Here is a 22,152-nt window from a genome sequence, read left to right on the forward strand (position 1 = left end):
GAAATGGAGAAAGCAGGAGTGGGACAATCACTGGAAGTGGTTTTTTGTCTGGAAGCACTGTGAGCTTACTTTAGTTCTGGTTCTCAAAACAAATTCCTGGGATTACAACTCTTCAACTCTAAGTGTATGTCTTTTGCACCTCCTTCGGTCGGGGAATACTGGTGTTCTAGAAAAAAAACAAAAGTAGATCCTGCATTCCTGATGTCTGCCCTCCCCTAACTTACACAACAGCTCTCTAATTATGCTAATAATGAACACATTTATTTTCTACAGCGATTTCACACTTTGAATTAAAAAAACCCAGGAAGGCTTTTTTATATAAACAACCATGTCTAAATAAAAAAAATGTATTAATCAAGGGCAACATTTTCAGAAAATCTCAGCAATCAAGCTGCAACCCTAAAGAAGGATATACAGTTTCACCAACCTTCAACATAAAAACTTCATGGACTATATTTAAGTGTTATAAACAGATTTTCCATCTCCACCCTATATCCAAGATATAGCAATGCTGGGAACATATTGGTGGACCTAATGTCCATCATTAGTATTGGTGAGAACATTATAGTTTACTGAAGAAATAAACGAAGTGTGCTCACAAACTTTGGTAAATACTATCTATTTTCAAGTTTTAGCTCTCTGCAGCCGAGTCATGATCGCAGAACATTTTTGAAGCCATCTCCCAAGAGAAATCCATATTGGGAGGCCTTGAGTAATGGCCAGACTTCTAATTCTGCAATCCTAAACAGACTTATTGAGAGCAAGCCTATTTGGATGAAGTGGGACTTACTTCCAAGTAAATGTGCATGGAATTGCATGCTGGATGGGTGACCCGCAGTGTGGGATTCTGCCATTTGTGATCATTGTCTCTTGACAGTGCTGTCACATTGTTCTTGGACCTGTTGTCCTTGACCCATATCATAAGTTACAACATGTGTCTGGCCACAGTGCTTGATGCCAAAGTCTTTGCCTCAAACTGTATGATGTTTAGAGAGGAATCTGCTCAGAAGGCCACAGTAAAGGAATCTGTTTTGCTCAATTCTAAAAAAAATAATGGGCAGATCTGGGGAAAAAACTGAGAAAGTGGAAGGTGCTGGTAGTCAGAATCAGGAACCCAACTTCAGACTCAGGCTCTCATAAGAAGGCCTTTCTATCAGAATAGTTCTAGTTTCTGACACAGACTTGTCTTTTATTCTGCACCCGGAACTCTGGATTGGTGGGGAGACAAACAACCCAGAGTTTTAACCCATTATCAGACATCACAATAAACAACCCAGGGACAGAGCATCCCTGGTCTGTTTATCACAGTAGGAGCAGCTGGACACGAACATGCTGGCTTGCTTCTACTGCATTTTCAACATGCAAAGTGAGTCATTATCTCTTGGCTTAATTCCCTGCATCTGCAAAGTGGGAACAACAACAACATGCCACATGCAATTGTTGCAAAGTGTAATCAGAAAGTGTTAGTCAAAACAGTGACTACATCAGTGGCTGCATTCAGATGACATGCTAAACTATGGTTTAACAAGACAAAAATGTCTTGGCTTTTCCCTGGGTTTGTGCACTGCCCCTCCCTCTCCTTCTCTGGCATAGCCGTGAGGAGGAGTTTAGAAGCTTCCACTTCTGATTAGCTACAGCTTGCTGTGTTGTCTGAACCCAGCAAACTGTGGTTAATCTTAACTATGGATAGTTGAAACAAAGCTGGATTGAAGTTGCCTTGTTTGAAACTAACCACACTAACCACAATTTTCCAGATTCTGATGGCATGACAAGCTGTGGTTAATCAAAACTGGAAGCAAAACTTTCCAAATTTCTCTTCCTTCCTGTGTAGAAAGACTAGAGAATGAGAGTGCTAGGCTTGTTCACATCTTGCTAAAGCATAGTTTATCATGATGTTCAAACAAAACTAATATCATCAATCTAAAAATGAATATTCTTATATTTTGAACATTATTTAGTGTTTGAATTGCACTATAATCTCTATCTCAACTATTCTCACAAAACAATCCTAACCCACATTTTAGCTCCCAGAAGAGATCAAATTGCTGTTTCTACAGACAACTATCAAAGAAAACAATTCACATAAATGTTATGGTAACAGAAAACTGCATCAAAGTAGTTCTATGAATGAAACATTGGAATCAATGCAGATTTGCCTCCATAAATGGAGTACGAAATCTGTGAAAGTTCAAAGACATAACAGCATCACATGAATGCAATGAAATATTCCCATTCAGAAAGATAATATAAATAAAGAATATCATGTGAATACTGCAATTGATTCAGTTTCTGTAAAGCAGCTACTCTTGTTTCTAGCATGTAAATCTATCTAAGGATGATAATTGCATGAAATCAGCAGTAGAAAACTTCCATTGACAAAAAAACCCATTTTTTAAAAAGGGGTATGATTGAAAGGGAACATAGAGACTGAAATAGTGAATATCGTAGAGCAAGGTACATGTTACTCCATTATCAACTCTATTACAGAGGACCAAACAAAATGTTACAAGGGAAACAATAGGCCTGTTCAGACAACACGCTAAGCCATGGTTAGGCTGCTAACTCTTTTGCAGCAAATGGTTAGTGAACGTACTTAAACTGTCGTTATGTAGCTACCACTGTTAGGAATGGTTCACATGACATGGTAAGTCATGGTTCACATGACATGCTAAGCCATAATGTTTAGCTCAAAATGCTTAATCACCATAGCACAGCATGTCGTTTGAACAGGGTCATAAGAGTCTGAATGAATCCTGTATTTCACACACAGTGCTAACATATATGCTGGGAGGGTGGATTTGCAGGGAGGAGTCAGCAGGTTCTCCTCTGCAAATGCTCTCCTCCTGTGCAGTTTTTCCCGCTAGCCTGATCCCAAAAACAAAATAATCCTGGGGGAAACCTTTGATTGGGAAGGGAGTATATTTGAACCTCTCCTTCTTGCCAATCCTTCCTCTTGAGGAAATACAGGCTTGGGATCACGCATTTGCCAACATGTCTAGTGGCCCTAACTCATAGGCAGGTGCCAAGACTGGGTTGAAGGCTCATGATACAGTCAGTCACCCAGTGAATTGATCTGGCTCTGGTCAGTGCCTGGATGAAAAATCAGCTGGGAACTCGTGCATGAGTTTCAACCTGGAAGAACAGCAGGATATAAAACATTTCAAATAAATAGTACATATTGTACGAGGGGTTATTGTACGAAGATATATGAAGAGGACTTGTAGATTGTGTTTGCAGCAAGAACTGCGAGTCCATTGTGACCATCTCACCATAGGCAAGAGCTCCAAGTCCCACTTCCCACCTTACAACACAGGCCTAGTGAACACATGCAGCAGAATTCAGTGGGAAAGAGATGGTAGGGTTCAGAGGTGGTAGAATGGACAGAAGCACATCAGAGTGCAGGTCAGGAAACTTATTTCTGAATGTTTTCATATGTAAAAAGCTCCCTACAATGTGAATAGTACCATAGCAAGCTAGGCTAGAACCTGTCTCCCTATGTGCTAGTTTTAACTTGTAATGGGTGGTTATTGCTTATTTTAACACACCTGCAACAGCCAGTGATCACAGCCAGCCTACAACTTCAGGATTTTAAAACATTTATTCTGCTCATGTGTAGGGGAGAGGGGAAGAGAATAAAAGAAGCATGTCAATTGTCAATTATTTTTCTTATCTTCCCACTTTTGTATAACATGTGAACTGGCCATTAAATACAAGCCTGGATTGCACCATTCACATAGTAAATAAATTATATGAATTACCTCTCACAAACACAAACTGCTGAAGTTTTAAATAAGAATTCCCAAATCACCCTAAGAAGACTTAGGAAGGGTGTAAAGTTAAATTCCTGTTCACCATATGAATGGTGCCATCTAGAGAGAAGGAAAAAACAACAACATTGGCCATACTGGATGATAATAGCCAATACTTCCAGGATTATCTGAATGATGGCTACTTCTATGCATGTCTTCTGACACAAGCATCATGCTTCACAGTCCAGTCTGGATTTTAAGAGTTATGAAGCATTGTAAGTAATGCTGTAAGTATGCCCTATATCAAAAACGCCTGAATTCAATTATGCAATATGAAAGGGCGTTTATATAAATGTTGCACAATTTTCATGTTTTGTTCCAATTGCAACGTTGGAATTTTGGCAGGGAGTAAAATGGCAGAAAAAGCAGAAGAATTGTTAGGAAAGAAGAAGAGTCAGAAATATACCAACTGTAAGCCCTGAACAAAGAAAATACACGGATAGCTTTCACAGATATTCACTGCCCACAAATGTTCGAGTTTGTACTTACTGTTATGAATGCTTGAATGGATTTAAAGAACAACAATGAGTGTATAAGCACTGAAGCTTCTGCATTACATGAGACATTTTAGTAATCCGTGGGGTTCAACCCAGCTGCTAAGTACTGGAGGCACAGCCAGGAGGTTTCTATTGCTGGCCACAGCTTGCATTCACAGATCCTTGTCTTCCATAACCGACAATGGAATTTACTTACACATTAGATCTATTGGCTTCCTAGAACATACAAACAGCTTATAAACCAATACAAGGCCTTTATTTTATTTAACCATATTTGTATGGCTGCCAATAACATATGCTCTCTAGGTGGCTTACTGAATATATATATATATATATATATATATATATATATATATATTATTAAAACAGTAAAAAAAGCCATAGAAATGGTTCTTTCTAGAATTTATTTTATTATTTTTGTATTGCAATACAGTTATCTTATATAACAGACAAAAGCTGGAAATTAATTTCTAGGCACTGCTTTCAAAACTGGTCCTGATGTATCCTTTTGCAGCTTTTCCTGCTAAGTACATAAGATGAGCCAAGTACTCCCCATTTGGGTGGCTAAAATGGTTTTGCTGTATTCATCACACCTAGGCTATGTTCGGCAACACACTAATCAATTTTGGGTTATGGTTGATTATCGAGTGGGTATTTATTTATTTATTGCATTTATATACCGCCTAATAGCTGAAGCTCTCTGGGCGGTTTACAACAACCGTGGTGTGGATTAAGGCCAGAGTCAAAGTGACTATTAATCAACAGTGTGTTTGAGTCAAGTTGACACCCCTCCTCAATCTTCCCCCTGGTATCCCATCAGCCATTGCGAGTTCTGCTGCCGCTTCAGTTGCTTTTGCCAGGGGATTCTGTAGTTGCCGAAAATAACCAACTGTGTGCAACGAAATAGTCAACTGTGCCCAACACATGACACAATAACTAACTGTTGACTATTTAACTCACCATTGACTATTTAATCCACCATTGGTTATCATGTCATCTGAACCCAGCCTTAATAGCTTCCAACTTGCATTATATTTAAGAACATTGGTTTGTTTGGGATAGTTTTAAATAGCAGAACAAGATGCTAGGGAACAACAGTGAAAGAGGGAGAGGTGGTCAGTGTGGAAACAGGATGTTAAATTAGCGAGGCCTTCTGTATAATCCAGCTCTTTTTATGTTCTTATGAAATAATACTTCCACGCACTTTAGACATTAATAACACAATTGTGACTAATTCAAAACAATTTTAAAAGCCTCTGAATCACTATTCCATCTTCCATCTTTTCTTTTCCATCAAAGAAAAAGCCAGTAATTAGTACAAAGATTTTTTTAAAAAAAAGGGGGGGGGAGAGGTTTCTTTTCAGAGAGATGAATGTGAACTCAAATGTGAGTTGAATAAAAAGTGGATTCTCTCTTGCTTTCCCCAAAATGCTGTTTTCTCACTTCAGCTACTCTGACTGGTAGCAGCTTCAAACAAAGGGCACCAAGAGATCATTCAAAGGCTATTTGAATAAAAGCAAACATTTTCACCAAGGGGACTAATTGGTCTTTGGCGCTCTGAGCTATCGTCTCACTCAACCTGGAAAACAGTTTTCTCTTAAGGAGTAAACTACATATTACATGCGTGTAACAAGGCCTCAACAATTTAGGAGTTTAAAAAACAGAAACCCTGAAAGATAGCCTCAAGAGGCTAGCTTTCAACAGAGGAGCAGGGATGTTTACTCTTTTCCCACTCAATCAGCTGCTGCTGTTTCCCTCCCAATGGGGTTCCCAGATGTGAGGTGTTGTGTTATTTGGGCCCGAGCAAAAAGTGTAAACGAAATCATGTGAAATTATAAAGCAATGAAGCCTCACTAGTCATGAATACTTGGAAGGGTGGGCTTTTTTTAAAAAACGTTGCAAATAGAAGGAGGAATGCAGAGGAGGAAAGAAGCTGCCTTAGGAAAGAAGCGTCCCAAAAGGAAGAGGACTATTTTGGTTTTTTATCGAAAATGAGCACTCGAGCGCTAAAGGTAGGGTTGTTTTTTTTAAAAAAAAGATCCCGCTCCCCACTCTCTGATGGGTACGGAGCTCCTGAAGAGCTCCATGCCCAGTTCCTGGCTCATGTTTACTCACGAGGAGCTGGGAAGCCAGGACAGCTGCTCACACATCCCGCAGTGTCTGGATGATACCAAGACCACGGGAAAAGTCAGGATTAAAGCTGTCCCGATTATCCCAGGGAAAGGGAGGGATCATCTCTCCCTGCCCCTGGGATCCCCTGTGCGTCATGTGGACGCACAGGGATGATCCCGGGGCGATCCCTGGGATAAACCCTCGTCTAGACATGCCTTAAGATAGTATACACCCTCATAGCTGCAGAATATTTTAAGTGCTGTGGACAAAGTTTGCAGCTCTGTCCAGTTGCTCAACAGCCTTGTGTGATGCAACTCTTAAGCTAAGATGAGGACAGGGATACAGCTGTTCCTGACAATCCTCTTGGCAGCCCTCTGAGTGACTTTTTCTATTTGCTAAAGGCTATAGATGTAGAAAGATTTTGTATTTTATTTTTGTATTTTATTTTAAAAAGCAATTGCATATATGTTCGCAGCTACATACTTGAAATTAGTGCTGTTCCATGTCTCGTGTTAAAGTCAACATTTTTAAGGACAGTGGGAAAGGTTATGTGGATCAAATAAGAATGGTAGCATGCCTCCTCACAAACAATTCATGATAATGTCTATGTACCACTAAAGTATACTAACGTATGAGAACAACAGCTTCACATATTGTTTCAACTCTAGTCATTTTAAATTAAATGTGTGTTCTAGGATTGATGTGAAAGGGAGAAAATATAACATAAGCTATTCATTATTTTTCTTTCTTTTTTTAAAAAAAACTTTTTTAAAAAATAGATGATGATTCTATCAGCACAGCCTCAGAGGATGCATCTGGATTTTCAATGTATAAACAGATAACAGGGACGGGTAAGTGATTAGTTCTTTGCTTTTGGGCTGAGAAGTGAGGGGAGAAGCAGTTGACAAGTCCTTCATGAATTCTAGTCCTTGGTCTTCTGTCCCTAGGATTATATATTCATAATCAAAGTAATCCTAAACCAATTAATCCTATCAATTGCACCCTTGGTGATCAGAAGCCCCTGAACTCAGAGGTGTCGGGTCATCAAATGCAGGGTGGGAGGAGGAATGGTGGAGGTGATATCCTCCCCCACCCCTGGCATCCTCCCACTTTCCAGATTTCACTAGATGGGCTTTTCAGCCTGTCTAGTCAAGGCGCTTCACAGGGGGGGGGGGAACTCAGGGTAACTCATGTCCTCGCCTATCTAGTCTCCTCCTCTCCCCTTGGAACACCCCCTTTCCCTTTTATCCAATGCTGAATTTCCAGCCTCAGAGAGGCAGCTGGTGCAGTTCTCTCCACAGTGGCTGTGTGGGGGAGGGGCTTGGGGAGAGATCTCCACCCATCCCCTTCCAAGGTCAGAGCTCTGTCTCCAGCCTTGGAGGGTTTTATGAACCATTCTATGGTCCCTGGGATGCTCTTCCAGGGAACATAGGATTGCTCTCTAAATTGTTGCAACCTTAATAAGACTTGCATAATATTTCCAAATGCAATTGCTAGTGTACCCAACCCAATACCCAAGCTTTAATTCTTTATAGAGGTTTCTCCTTCCTCCAAACCAGGGTATGTCCATTAGCAAGAGAAATAAATTATCGTGAGGGTTCCCACTTCCCATTTTATACATGGATCAGCAGATTTAGAAGACTCGGGCTGAAAACTCATAGGCGCAGCTACTTCAAAATGGATTCCTGTGTCAATGACAGACAATGACTTCCTATATAATAGAAAGTATGACAAAGACTTTCTATACAATAATTTGTGGTGCACTAACAATGTAAGAATACTTTTATTGGCCAGACCTTTTCCTCCGGAAATACATGATGAATCTAAGACACATTTCCCATTACCTTTACAGGGAGGAAAGTGTCTTATTTACTTTAAATATTTCCAATTACTTATTTTGTTTTGCATTTTCAGACAATCAAATATCCCTGGATGAAGCACAGAATCACTTTAGGGTTATCACAATTAATGACACAGGAGCAGGAAAGCACTGGTGTGACAATGAAATCAGAGCTTTGATAAATATATGGTCAGATGAGGAGATACAGCAAATGCTTGAAGGGGCAACAAGAAACAAAGAAATATTTGAGGAGATTGCCAGAAGACTAATGAAAGCTGGAATAGATAGAGACTGGAAGCAGTGTCGCACAAAATACAAAAACTTAAAATATGAATACCGTGCACTGCAAAAAGAAAGTGATCAGCTTGGCAATGCAAGGAGGAAGATGAGGTTTTATGATGAAATTGACTGCATTCTGCGAAGTCAGCCTCCAGGTATGCGTAATTGCAGAGATTGGGAAACTGATTTTGTTTTAGACACTAAGGCCAACATGTACAGCTGATGGCAAGGGGTCAGGCCAAAGATTTGGACGGGACCCAGTTGGCCATAGTTGCAGCCATAGTTGAGATATTCGGTATAAAATAGCATATGCCTTCCAAAAGTTTGTATTATGGGTGGACTGCACTGAGTTTCTTCTAAATCTTGTAGCTCACTGTGTCATATCCTTACAGAAAATCACGTCAGGAGAATTGCATCTGGAATGGGTATTGGTGTTCTGAGTTGCTTAACTCTGGTTTAGCAATCAGAGGCAGGTCACAGGGTTATACAATCCCTCACTCCTTCTCAGTATGAATTCACCCCTGGTCTACCTATGGTTAACTTTTACACTGGCACCGCTGTTAACATAATTAATTAACTTGTTAATGCTGGTTTCAGTCTTGTAAATAAGACCACAAGAGTTACTAGACTGCATGATTTTTTTAACTAGCCTTCTAAGAGGCATCATGCTGTTCATGCTGGCTACAAAGAAGGGAAGCCCCACCACCACCATGGAAATGTAGGCTACTGGCCTCTTGGCAGGCTCATATTTTTCTTTTACCAAGTGAAGAGGCAGAGGATGAACAGTTAATGGATGGATGTTCCTTCCTCTGCAGCCAGCATGGAAGCCAAGTGGACTAGCAGAGGAGGAACAGGAAGATCCATTGTTCCTCTACCAGCCCACTGTCTCACCGGTGTGGGATTACTTGTTTCTTATGGCTACCAGGCAAGTTGTTAAATACAAGTCTGTGTTAGTTGTGGTCCCCTCTTTACCCAAATCCTGGAATATTCAGGAATTCTGGTCAGCTCCAGTGCTATGGTTAAGTTATCAGGGCTATTATGTCTGCACCATCACTAAAAGCATTAAAACTGATTTCAATAATACAGCCATGAACAGGTGGAACTGGAGTTAAGGCAATGTTGTGGGACGTATGGCAGTGGAAAAATAAACATTACAGAATTGCACACAAATTGAGTGACACACACACCCTTCAAGTTCTCTACACATTGCAAAGAACATGGGGTGTTTTCATATCAAATGAAGAGACTAAGACTTCTTGTTGCATCTTGAATTTTGGCCAATAATATTATGCATTTTGGCATTATTAATAATCCATAAAACAATAAAAAACAATGTTCCAGAATACTTTTTGCTTAGGGCTTCAAATTATTTTCTGTGAAATAGCAACTTTACTGTGTATTTATTATTGGAATTCACCTTTACACTTTGTCACAAAATACTTAATATTATTATTGTCTTTTCAAAGAGACATTTACAGAAGTTATCACAGACACAGTACCGCTGAAAATCAAGAGAAAAGCTTCTGAAGAAGGTAGGCATTTCTTTCTGCTATCACACTACATTTGTGGGTTGATTGATATGAGCAAGTTATAAAAGTTGAAATCCCATCACTGTCATCTATGTTCGGTGCCTTGTCTACATGGAACCTGAACAGAATCAAAATCTGAATGGGAAGCAAGGATAAATCCAGAGATTTGCCTTCTGTGTGTGTAGGTTGAAGTGAATGCCACTGTGTGCGTGTAGACTGCCCAACCAACATACCTATGGCTCCATGAGATTGGATTGGTCATGGAACTCTATTCAATATATCCTTAATCACTCCTGAAGTTTGAAGGGGAAGGTGCACATGCCCAGACGTCTTCCATTACTTATCTCTATATGCTGACTGGAACTGCCCAGCTTTCTAGCTAGACACAATGTCTTGTTACATACTATTATCCTTGGATTGGGGCCATGGAAGTGTAGAACTATCTGTTTCACTGGTCAGAGGCAGTGAGTTACTAGCAGAGAACTGACTTAGTATTATCATTACAGGCAACCAAATAAATATGTTTGCCTTTAAACCAGAAAATGACAGAACGTAATAGACCATGAGAAATTTTGTATGCAGAAGTTCAAGAAATCTTTAGAAAAAAATACTGGTGCTAGCCAACATATGCTAGTTTAGAATGAGCCAATGTAGCCATCTCTGAAATGGCATTTCTTCCCTACAGAACCCTCACCTGTTGAGTTGAAGAAAAGTGCTTCTGACAATATTGCAGTCCAGTCACAAAGAGGTAAAACTGAAAGTATGCAGGACAACAGCAGAACACAGCTGACTAGTGTCCTCCCTGCTGTGCAACAGGTTGGTTTATTTGTTTTGTTTTGTTTTACCAAGAGTTATCAAGCAAAGGAAAATAAAAGAACTCTCAGATGAGAACAGTGAAAGGACTTGTAGCTAGTAGCCAGTGACTCAAACTAAAGGGTTATTTATCTAGATTCCTGTGGTGCCATGACTCTTTTTTGTTTTAATAGCATCAAGAAATTAATCTGTTGTCAAATAACCTGGGGAACTATTTCACTGTTTAACAAACTTAGGATACAACCCTATATTCATGTACCTGGGAATAAGTGCTAGAGCAAGTGGACATGGCCCTCTCCACTGTATGATCTATTCAGCATTAAAAGTTAATCCCCACCCAACTTTATAGCTGAATTGGTGAGTGCATGTTAATTAATACACAAATGTATGACCTGACACTTGTTCTTTTGCACTCAAAGATGCAACTTCTACCAATGCCATTTAATTTGCAGGCAGATTTTCATGACTTATTGGGCTAGCACAGAAACTAACCATCATTAACAGCACCTTGACTCATTTCTTTTCCAGAAGGAAACAAATTTTAACCCTCTTTAGTTTATACACATGAATTTGTTAACCGTATCCTTAATCACACACCTGGTAGAATGAGGAGAGACAACAGTCTGTTAAATTTGCACTCCAAGGAAAACCAGGTATCAATTTTGTAATTGTTACGGTCCCAACCCAGAGGAAATTAGGCATAACTAAGTCCTGTAGAAATCAGCTGGAGAGGTTTGCTAGATTTGATCCTAAATTCCATTGGTCTCAACAGGACTTGACATAATGGCATGGATCCAATGGTGTTCTTCTGCCGGTAGAAAAGAAATAGCTGATGGAAGTAATTTCTCCTCCCGCTGTAGCTCCCTGTAAACCCCCTAAATCAGATCTGGGGGGGGGGGGTTGAAGTGACCCTCTGGAGGAGATTTGTGGGCTGCAGGGGGCGAGACATTGGATGTAACCCATAAATTTCTCTGGGTCAGAACATCAGTTCCAATACTGGACTTAATAGCTTGTATTCTTGCAAATCAAATTTGAATTTCTCATGAAAAACAACTTCAGTCCCTAATACAGTTTCCAGTGTAATTAAGTATTTTAAAATATTCATGTTGCCAAAACGTATCTTGTGGAATTACAGTCAAAGGACATAGTTGTAGCAGTTTTCCCAAATAGCATGGGAAATCTGCAAGTAACAACATAATGTAGGTGAGATTATTTCCAACAGATACATTTTGTGAAAGCATGAGAAATCTTATCTTCTGAAATGAAGTTACGGTATGTATCTTTGACAATACCAGGAAACAAGAAGGTCAAGACGTAACTGAGAACTAAACAATTAAAAATAATGTATTTGCAATTGTGCTGGAAGCAAATTTGAGGGCACACATTCCCCTTTGTTCCTATAACAAATCACACTTCTATTTCCGTTAAATTTTACCATACAGACTGGCTGCCAAAATGTTCTGGTTGGGAGAAAGCAGAATGTGTTCTGAAACTCCCATAATCTGTGGACATCCTATTCTTGCCAAAGTATTTCTCAAAATGGAGTACATTTTGGGAAAAAATTAACAAGCCCAAACATTGTTCCAAATGGCACTTTGCAGAACTCTCTGGGTCAAGGACTCACATGACGTTTTTTCCTTTATTGATTAACATGGATCAAGTGCCTGGAGCAAGTTGTTAATAATATGGGCTCAGTCTTCTTTCTTTGTTGAGCACCCTTGTTTTGTAACAGGTTTTATAACTATCCACCTATCTCTCATGCTTGTAGATAACACAATATTCTTCACTCTCTTTGACAGTAACACTTCTATATAAGTACTTAAAATCCAGTCTGGGAGTTAATGCCTGAAGAGCAAAAGAGTTTATAAGAAAAGATAATTATAAAGTTTGCCCATAGTATAATTGCTTCCAATTATAGGATTTAGCACTTCAAAGCTGCAATCTGATATCCACTCACATGGAAGTAAAACCCATTGAACTAAGTGGGACTTCACCTGAGTAGACATGTATCAGATTACACTGTAAATCTCATTCTGTTGTTAGAAGATCCTGCTTGAGTGAATTGCATACTCACTTCCACCAATTTTCTAAGGCCTACACATCCAGTGTCTTAATTTTGACTACAGTTAACACAGCAGCACAACTGTCTCCTAACAGAGAAATCCACTTTTGCAGTTTCCTATAAAACTAACACAAATTCTGAGTTAGGAGGTTGAAGTACTATCTGAAAATACTTGTCCAATATGCTGCTTGCCACTATAGAGCAACTGTCTGAAAGATGCTGTTGAATACTTTCCAGCTGCACCATTTCTATTTGTTAAAGAATGTAATGCTTAGCTTGCAAGCATAAGTTTCTGATAAACAGCCAAATTGAATCTATAGGATGTACATTCTAAACCAAAACAAGCAAATATTCAAAATAAAACTAAACCCCGTACCAGAAATAAATAATGTCATTGTCCTTATAACAACTTTCCAGATTGGTAACCATACTTTGAATGTTTTTAATTTTTGTGAACTGCCCAGAGAGCTCCGGCTATTGGGTGGTATAGAAATGCAATAAAAATAATAATAAAAATAAATAAATATTAGTCTATTGCAGTAAAACAACCAAGAACCTTGTGGCACCTTAAAGACTAACAAATTTATTCTGGCATAGGCTTTCATGGACACTGTCCACTTCATCAGGTGCATGAAGGTTTTACCTTCAATTGAGAAGAGATGTAAACTACATTGTCAGAAGACATTGAAATGAAAAAGTACAGACAGTGATGATTACTTTAACAGTTGCCATTCACAAAACTTTGTTGGGTGATAACACAGGCATCATTTCAATGTGAGCCTATTAACCACAGTTTAAAATTGTTATTAAAAATTGTCCTTATTCAAACCACTGGAAACAGAATCAAATCCCCTTTGTTCAAGAATGTCTGTACTTTTTACATTTCAGTTTCCTGATATATATCCCATCTTGCCTCCAGCAAAGATTTGTCAATGGAAGTGAACCCTTCATGCATCTGATTAAATATCTGTGAAATGTGATGTTAGATTTTTTTTTTCATTTTTAAGGTTCACAAGGCTTTTTGTTGTTTTTGCTAATATTTAACAATATCTTAATAAAACTTTCTTTTAAAAGGAATCTCATGTCCCTCTAGCGTCTTCCTGTTCACAGAAAATGAGTCAGGAAACTGCAGTATTAAAAGAACTAGCAGACAGACTCTAAATATAATTATAAGGAAACTTGTCTAATGGAGTTCAGTGGGGCTTGTTTACTAGTAAATATACCTAGAACTGCAAGCTAAGACTGTGATCCCTTGCATAGTTGCTAGGGAATAAGCCACATAGAATTCAATGGGGCCTTGCTTTCAAGTAAACTAGGGTGACCATATGAAAAGGAGGACAGGGCTCCTGTATCTTTAACAGTTGTATTGAAAAGGGAATTTCAGCAGGTGTCATTTGTATATATGGGGAACCTGGGGAAATTTCCTCTTCATCACACCAGTTAACGCTGCAGGTACCCTGCCCTCTTTTAAATCTGGTCACTCTAGTATAGCTCCTGCACCTTTAAGTGCTGTGATAAAGAGGGATTTTCACCAGGTTCTCTATATATACAAATGTCACCTGCTGAAATTCCTTTTTCTATGCAATTGTTAAAGATACAGGAGCCCTGTCCTCCTTTTCATATGGTCACCCTAAGTAAACATGCATTGGATCAGGCTGTCATCCCTATCAAAATAAATACTTCTAAGTACTTGTAACTAGTGCAGGATAGCACCTTATGTATATCCCTCTGCTGGCACATGCCCTATTCATTTCAATAGCGATGGCATGTTACATGTAATATACTGTCTGACTCTTTGGCTAATACAGTTATGCTTTGCACAGCTTTGCCTGTAGCACGTTTCATTTTTTACAGGTCCCATGGGTTTCGCTTATATAGTTAGGGCTCCTCTCTTGTCTTGTTCAGCTATTCATTTCAATGGCATTTAAACAGCTATGAGATTTTTAGAGTCAGGCAACTCATAACTTGTCCCCATTCTAAGTTATTTCAAGGCACTGTGCATTCAGAAGAGAATGGCTTTTATTTAACTATCCACTATCAGGCCTTAAAAAGGCTTAACTCTCATTGGATTATGCCTTTACATTTTACTTTGTGGCCTCATAAGGCATTCCTTATAATATTCATTGTCTAATCAGGTACTATAGATAAAACTACACACAGGTTTATTTTCCTCATTTGTTGACAGACATTAAGCTTGAGTTCCCCAGTTTGGACATAGTGAGGACCTCTGGCATAACATAAGCCAGAAGCTCCACAGTGGCACGCCAGAAGCTCCACAGTGGCACGCGAGGCTATCAGAGGCTACTAGTCATGACAACAATATTTTACTGCCAGTATCAGTTGCCTCTGATCACCAGTTGCTGGGGAACAGAAGTGGAACGGTGCTACTTTACTCATGTCCTACTTGTGGGCTTCCTATGAACAACTAGTTGGCCACTATGAGAATGAAAAGCAGGACTGATAGACCTTTGGTCTGATCCAGCATAAATCTTCTACACAGTCTTTATGTAGTCTAGATATATATGCTGGATGAACCTGCCAAGTTACCATAGACTATACAGTAAATTGATGACAGAAGTTGGGCGAGAGGGTAATAGAGATAAATTAATAGGATGAGAGAAAAGGCTCGGGCAGTTATGGAAGGGCGATGCAGGGACAGATCTCTCATTCAGGTGTTGCAACTTGTGCAAGGCTGCAGGTTTTGGGGTAGTATTAAAGAGCAACAGTAATCAACTATTTAATGTATTGTTAGATATATATTTTTACCACCATTTCAATATTATTTTCTGGGTCTTGAGTCATCCCTGATTAGGTTAGACTAAAGGCATAATCCATTGATTGTTTAGAGAAAAAAAGTCCTACAACTCCCAGCATTCCCCAGCCAGCCATGCTATGCATCCTATGCATTTTTTGGCAGAGAATAAAATCCTAGAACTCTCAGCATTCCCCAGTCAGCATGACTGAATGGGAAATGCTGGGAGTTCTAGGATTTTTTCCTGTCCAAATATGCATGGGATTGTGCCCTAAACTGGTTTAGTAAGTCTTTGATTAAGCAAGTCTTGAGGAGAGATGTGAAGCATAGTCCTATCCATTTTTACTTAGCGGTATGTTGAACTAAGTTTGATAGCGCTTACTCCTCAGTGAATATGAATAGGATTGCAAAGGTTGAGCAACAACACTTAAACAGGAAGTACCTCCTTAAACAGGAAGTACCTCCTTACTTCCTGGTAGAAGGCTTTAGAATTAAGGTTGCTATTTTTTTCACAACTGGTAACTGCGTTTCCCACCCCATTCCAGCTAGTCCACTAGGTGTGAAGGAATGAGGACCAACCTCTAAGTAAAGAGTTTGCAGGTGATCTGAGTTGGAATACGAATAGGTATATAATAAATAATAGAATGAGCATATGAAAAGGAGAACAGGGCTCCTGTATCTTTAACAATTGTATTGAAAAGGGGATTCCAGCAGGTGTTATTTGTATGCATACAGCACCTGGTGGAATTCCCTCATCCTCACAACAGTTAGAGATGCAGGAGCCCTGCCCTTTTAACCAGATACAAAAGAGGGCAGGGCTCCTGCAGCTTTAACTGTTTTGATGAAGAAAGAATTTCACCAGGTGCTGTATGCATACAAATAATACCTACTGAAATTCCTTTTTCAGTACAACTGTTAAAGATACAGGAGCCCTGTCCTCCTTTCCATACGCTCACCCTATTTATATAGTTAGAACTTTTAGAAGGCAAAAGAAATAGGAAAGAGACCATGAGGACCAGCCTTCCTCCAAGCCATTGGCAGTGCTGACTGGAATTGTAGCTCAACACAACTGGATGACCTGGTTGAGGAAGGCTGATGTAAGGCCAGTATATAGCCTAAACCAGGGATAGGACATGGTGCCCTCCAGGTGTTTTGGACTACAACTCCCATAACCCCCAACTATTGGTCATGCTGGCTGGGGGCACCCATTGTCAGCCTCTGGCTAAACACATAAAGCTCTTCCAAATGAGGAACTCGTCACAGATTTTGCTGGGCAAATGTGGGAGGAGGTCACCCTTGCATCTTGCTTTGGAGCTTTCCTACAGATCAGTGAGAGCAAATGTATTGCACCAACATAGGCCACTAACCATGAGGCAGACATGCCCCTGTTTCAACCAACAGAAGACTTCTTGCTGTGGTGCAATGAACTAACGTATCATCCCCATGCTGAAATCATGATTGGGGTGGGGCCATAGCTCAGTGTATTAGAGCACATGCTTTCCATGCAGAAGGTCCCAGATTAGATTCCCGGCTTCTACAGATAGGATGATGAAAGAATCCTGCCTGAAACGCTTGAGAGCCCCTGGCTGTCAGTGTCGCTAATACTGGGCTAGATGGACCAATAGTCTAACTCCGTATAAGGCAGCTTCCTATGTTTCTTTGACCATCCTATCCTGAATGGATAGTAAAGGCATATAACATTTTATCTACACCTGTGGGTGTGTAACTAGTATTGCTGGTGAAGATCATGCAGGTAGCTATTTTATCATATAGGTATGTACATGCAACAAGAAGTCCAGTTCTTGCACTGGGGTTGTATGTACATGTAAAATGAAATAGCCCACAAAACTGCTTGGGCCCAAAAATGTAATAGAATGAGCTAGCCTACTAAGAAACCAAAATTGTTCCATGTGTTTAGCTATTCTATGGGATCTGTACCTGGCTGGACTGATAAGATCATACAACTCTGAATATTGCAGTCATAAGATTTGGATGCTGAGTAGATTTGGTGTCAGCATTGGTTAGTTAACGATGTACATACAAACTTTGACCAGGATCAATTGTGCTCATCCTAAAGTTTGCAGAAGTATTAGGATCTTCTGTATAGGGCTGCCCTTTAAACTTACCCTCAACATACCAATTAACACCAAATCAGTGGCTGAGCAAACAGCAGCAAAATGCAAGGACCTAAAGCTGCAAGCCTCTGCACCAGCTCTCCCCAACCAGGTGCCCTCCAGGCTACAGATGCGTTCGACTACAATTTTAAGCATCCTCCAGGCAGCATGATTGGTTGGGGGAATGCTGGGAGTTGCAGTCCAATACATCTTTAATAAGTGCTATTGAGCTTGGAAACAGATCCTACTGAATACACGTGTACAACATGGGGCTACAGGTTCACTCCCCTCCCTGTAGTTCTCGGTGCAGCCGTATCCTATGCACGTGTACTCGGAACTATCTCCCCACAAGTTACTATACAGTATTCCAACCTTCATAGGGTCCTTCTCGAAGTTTTGACACGCACATCGCGTCCCCGCGACCGGCGATCCGGCCTTCCAACCAATCCCCCACCTCCCCAAACCTTACCGGTGCTGCAGCCCCACCAGACCCAGCGTGATCACATGGGGCACGTCCAGCTCCGTGGGCCACAAGCCCGCGGCGATGCAGCCGAAGACGCCGCACTCTTCGCCGATCCCTAACTCTTCGAATTCCATGGTGCCCGAGCAAACACGTGTTGCTATTGCAGCTGCTGCTGCTGTTGTTGTTGCTGCTACTCCTGCCGCCGCCTGGGTTTGTGGGGGAGAGGGAGGAGGATGGCTTGAAGCGTTGGCGGCGGCGCGAGTTTCCTTACTCCCACCCCTCGCCTCCCTCATTTACATGTATGCATACACATTTGGGGAGGGGGTGGGGACTGCCTGGTTAAACTTCCTGGGTAAACGAAGAGCGTGGTCGTCCTTGCGCCGAGCTGCACGCCTTGTGCCTTTCTCAGAGCGCGCGGAAGCAAAGGGAAGAGGTCGCTTTTCGGAGGCTACTTCGTAACCCTTCAGAGAAACAAAGTTAGTTCTATGTCAGAAATTACCAACAACCCCCCCACCCCACCCCACCCCACCCCCGAGGTGCTTGGTGCGTTGCACTTTTTGCAGCTTCTGGACGGGTCTGAGGGAAAGTTTGGCCCTTTTGTAGCGCGCGCGAAAGAGGTTCTAGGAGGACCGCGGAGAGGGATCCGCTGAGCCAGCCAGACGCTGCCGGAGATGGAGAGAAGGGCGAGGGGAGGTGGCGTGAAATAGGATTGGGAAAGCGGACGGAGGGAACTGTTCGCCATGAGATGAGGCCCGGGTGGGGTTTAAGTTTTGCTTTCTTTCGCCCGAGGGAGGAGGGACGTAGAGTTAAAAGTTGCTGCCGCTGCTGTTCGGAAGATCGGGGAGGAGTTGGAGAAGAACGAGGGGTGTTGGTGGAAGCCTGCCTCAGATTGGAGGAACGGCAGCCGTGGGGTTTGCTTAACCACTTCGGGCGGGGGCGGGGGCAGGCGGGGGGGGGAGAATGTGTCCGCGGGTGTGTGTTTTAAGTGGCGCAACCCCTCCGCGAGCGGTGGCTATTGGCGGGCTTCGCAGCTGCTCGCCACCCCACTTTGCCAGCCCCTTCCGCCGTCCCCCTTCTTACGCAGCCCCGCGGCTGCTTCGGCACCCCGGCTGGCGCGCGTTCTCGGTCTCCTCCCTCTTGGACCCGCGCAGGCTTGTCCCACCGGATTCTGCTGCTGCTGCCCTGGGTCTGGCGCGTGCTAACGCCTCTTTGTGCTTTCCAGGCGCCTCGGGCTGTCGCTTCCGTCGCTGCAATGGCCCCGATACGTTCAGGTGAGTGACTTCGCCCGCGTTTGCACACGACTCCCAGAAAAGTTAGACTGAGGTGAGGCGTTGCAGGCGCCGTCACCGCGCCCGTCTCTTGGCCCCTGAACTAGGGTTCTACACGCGTCATGCAATTAGAGGGTGGACTGTTGGTGACCTATCACTTAAAGGGTATCACGCCTTTAATGCCCCTTGTTGTTGGTTTTTAAGCCCTCTTGCAAGCAGAAGTGTTGTTCAGCACTTTAAAAGATTCAGGCCCAGGCATTTAAAAGGAATTACTAGGATTAAATTCAATTTCAGAGGACGGAAGGCCATTCAATTCCTTTTTTAAAAAAACTCAAACTAATCTCTTCAAATAATTTGCACCCAGTCCTAGATGGGAGGGTGCTGTTGCACCATGTCCTGCTTGTGGGAACTTTGGTCGACAGCTGGTTGGCCACTGTGTGAACAGAGTGCTGGACTAGATGGACCCTTGGTCTGATCCAACAGGGCACTTCTGATGTTCTTAATTGTAACTGAAGAGGAAGAAGAAATGAAGAAATGCAACAAAAAAAGGGGGGATGGCTGTTTTTTGTTTATAAGCACTTCTCTCTGCCATACACCCCCCTAAAAACCGTACCTTTTGCACCAAAATGGACTTTCAAAAATAAAATAAAATCTGACAGTGCTATTCCAAAAGCAAGACAAGGGTAGATCAAGTATTCACCCCCCGTTAATTTCCCAATCTTTACCTGGATCCTGCTCCAAAACATTAGCACTACGCCTTCAATTAGTTACCCATTCATCAGTCATAATTACCTCCATAAATTAAATTAAAAATAAAATAAAGTAGTGCACAATTCCATTGAAGGTGCGTATATACAAAATCCTCATTAGGAGGTGGTGCGAGGAAGGAGATTGGGAAGGTTAGTGGGGAGACTGGAAGGCAGAAGCAGGCTTGGCATCAGAGGGTGGGGTGGGGTGGGGTAGGGAGGACAGAACAATGATTGGACAGCATGGAGGGGGAAATGGAGAAAGAGGCAGCAGGGGCAGGGTGGTGATAGTGGGAGAATGGGCTCTCTTTCTCAATTCTGCCGTTTCTGGGGTTGTCCACGTGGTGTAGACACATTAATCCCCCTGCCCAACCCCAACACACACCTATAGACATACACACACACAGAATAGCATAAGCAGAACAGGTTAGAAAGCCTCATACTAAGTCTACGCCACGATACTGGGCAGGAAGACATGTAGAGAGGTGTCATAACACACACACACACACGCATGACAAGCACATACTTGTGGTGCCTCGAGGAAAACATTCTGTCAAGATCATTTAACATTGAGGAGGACAATAAAAATATTTTTCTTCCTAACCCCATCTCTCTGTCCTTTATCCCACTTCTTTTTCTCTCTTTCCCTCCTGGAGGAAAATTGCCCCCTCCCAAGTTTTATTGTTGGGGGGATTGCAGGATGGGTAACTCTTCTCTCCCTGGCTCCAATTCCCCTTGAAAATCATCCCCTGCATGGCAATTATGCTGAGAAAAATGGATACTCAGGCCAGATCTACACCAACCAACCAGGATATAACACTATGAAAGCGGTTTGAAAACAGTATATGGAATGTGTCATGGCCCAACAGTTGTCAGTGCACTTCAATACTATTATAAAGCAGTAGTGTAGATCCTTCCTCAGACACTGGGGTGTTCATTCTCGGCCCACCTAGCAACCCCGCTGTTTAAAAGTAAGAACTAGTACAGCTAGTAGAGAGGTGAGTTGTAAGTATTACGGCTAAGGTGTTATACTTCTAGGCAGTTCCTTAAATGGAGAAGCATTCAAAAATATTTTATAACTATAGTCTGAAGTGAGACTACCACCTTGTTCTGCATGCAGTGTGTAGTTCTGGCTTTTGTGAGAGGGACTTACTTCAGTTGCTTCTTTTTCATTGTCTGAAGCTGTCACCCACAATATACTTATTCAAAACTTCTGCACAGGAAAAAAGGCATATAATTTTTGTGCATGTGGTGACTCCCTATGTCTCTTCCACACTTTTGTATGCATGTGCTGGGGAAGCTGCAAATATTTGTAATTTGATTATGTGCCATGACATGGACGTGATTGTCATATATATGACAATCTGCCTGAGGTTTGCATGTTTTCTCTTATTAGTCTTGGATCTTTTCACTATTGCTAATTGAGTCAAAGTAATTGAAATAAACTATTGCTAATTGTTTATTTGTTTATAAAACATCCAATTAAGACCTACAAATGTTTCAGTGTACAGTGTATTCAGTCTTCATTGGGCAGTTATTTTTGTACTGTTGCAAACCACGGGGTTTCTCCTTCCTGCTGTGTTGGTGGTGTCATAGGAGAATGAGTTTGCTACTGGAATGTAGGATAACTTATTTATGGGCTTTATATCTTACCCTTCAACAGGTTCCCAGGGCAATTTACAAAAAGCTGAAATTATAATAGAACAAATCTAAACAACAACATTAAAACTAGGGAGAACTGCCTGACTACTTGTACAATATTCTCTCTGGTAGTCCTCATGGCTTCCAGCACTTTGAATAGAGCCTGGGAACCCATGTAATTGGTGAGGCACAGGTGTAGTATGATCTTAACATCCATTCCTATTTAA

At 41.5% G+C, this 22,152-nt stretch overlaps 2 protein-coding genes across 4 annotated transcripts in view; one reads left to right on the plus strand and one right to left on the minus strand.

The window, feature by feature from the left end:
- Positions 1-18,524, minus strand: part of PPAT (phosphoribosyl pyrophosphate amidotransferase) — a 53,378-nt gene extending 34,854 nt beyond the window's left edge. The window contains exon 1 of the mRNA XM_063135183.1: positions 18,277-18,524. Within this exon, the coding sequence (XP_062991253.1) occupies positions 18,277-18,404 (128 nt within the window). The 5' untranslated portion in view covers positions 18,405-18,524. The remainder of the gene's footprint in view (positions 1-18,276) is intronic.
- Positions 1-22,152, plus strand: part of PAICS (phosphoribosylaminoimidazole carboxylase and phosphoribosylaminoimidazolesuccinocarboxamide synthase) — a 48,289-nt gene that overhangs the window by 16,184 nt on the left and 9,953 nt on the right. For 2 of the 3 annotated variants that reach the window (XM_063135179.1, XM_063135180.1), the window contains exons 7-11: positions 7,198-7,269; positions 8,333-8,692; positions 10,004-10,069; positions 10,752-10,882; positions 19,493-19,541. In XM_063135179.1, the coding sequence (XP_062991249.1) occupies positions 7,198-7,269; positions 8,333-8,692; positions 10,004-10,069; positions 10,752-10,882; positions 19,493-19,541 (678 nt within the window). Of the gene's footprint in view, positions 1-7,197; positions 7,270-8,332; positions 8,693-10,003; positions 10,070-10,751; positions 10,883-18,643; positions 18,747-19,492; positions 19,542-22,152 lie in introns of those variants that run through there. The other variant, XM_063135181.1, reaches the window with a different exon arrangement.

The sequence above is a fragment of the Elgaria multicarinata genome, chromosome 10 (assembly GCF_023053635.1).
Source record: "Elgaria multicarinata webbii isolate HBS135686 ecotype San Diego chromosome 10, rElgMul1.1.pri, whole genome shotgun sequence".
NCBI lineage: Eukaryota > Metazoa > Chordata > Lepidosauria > Squamata > Anguidae > Elgaria > Elgaria multicarinata.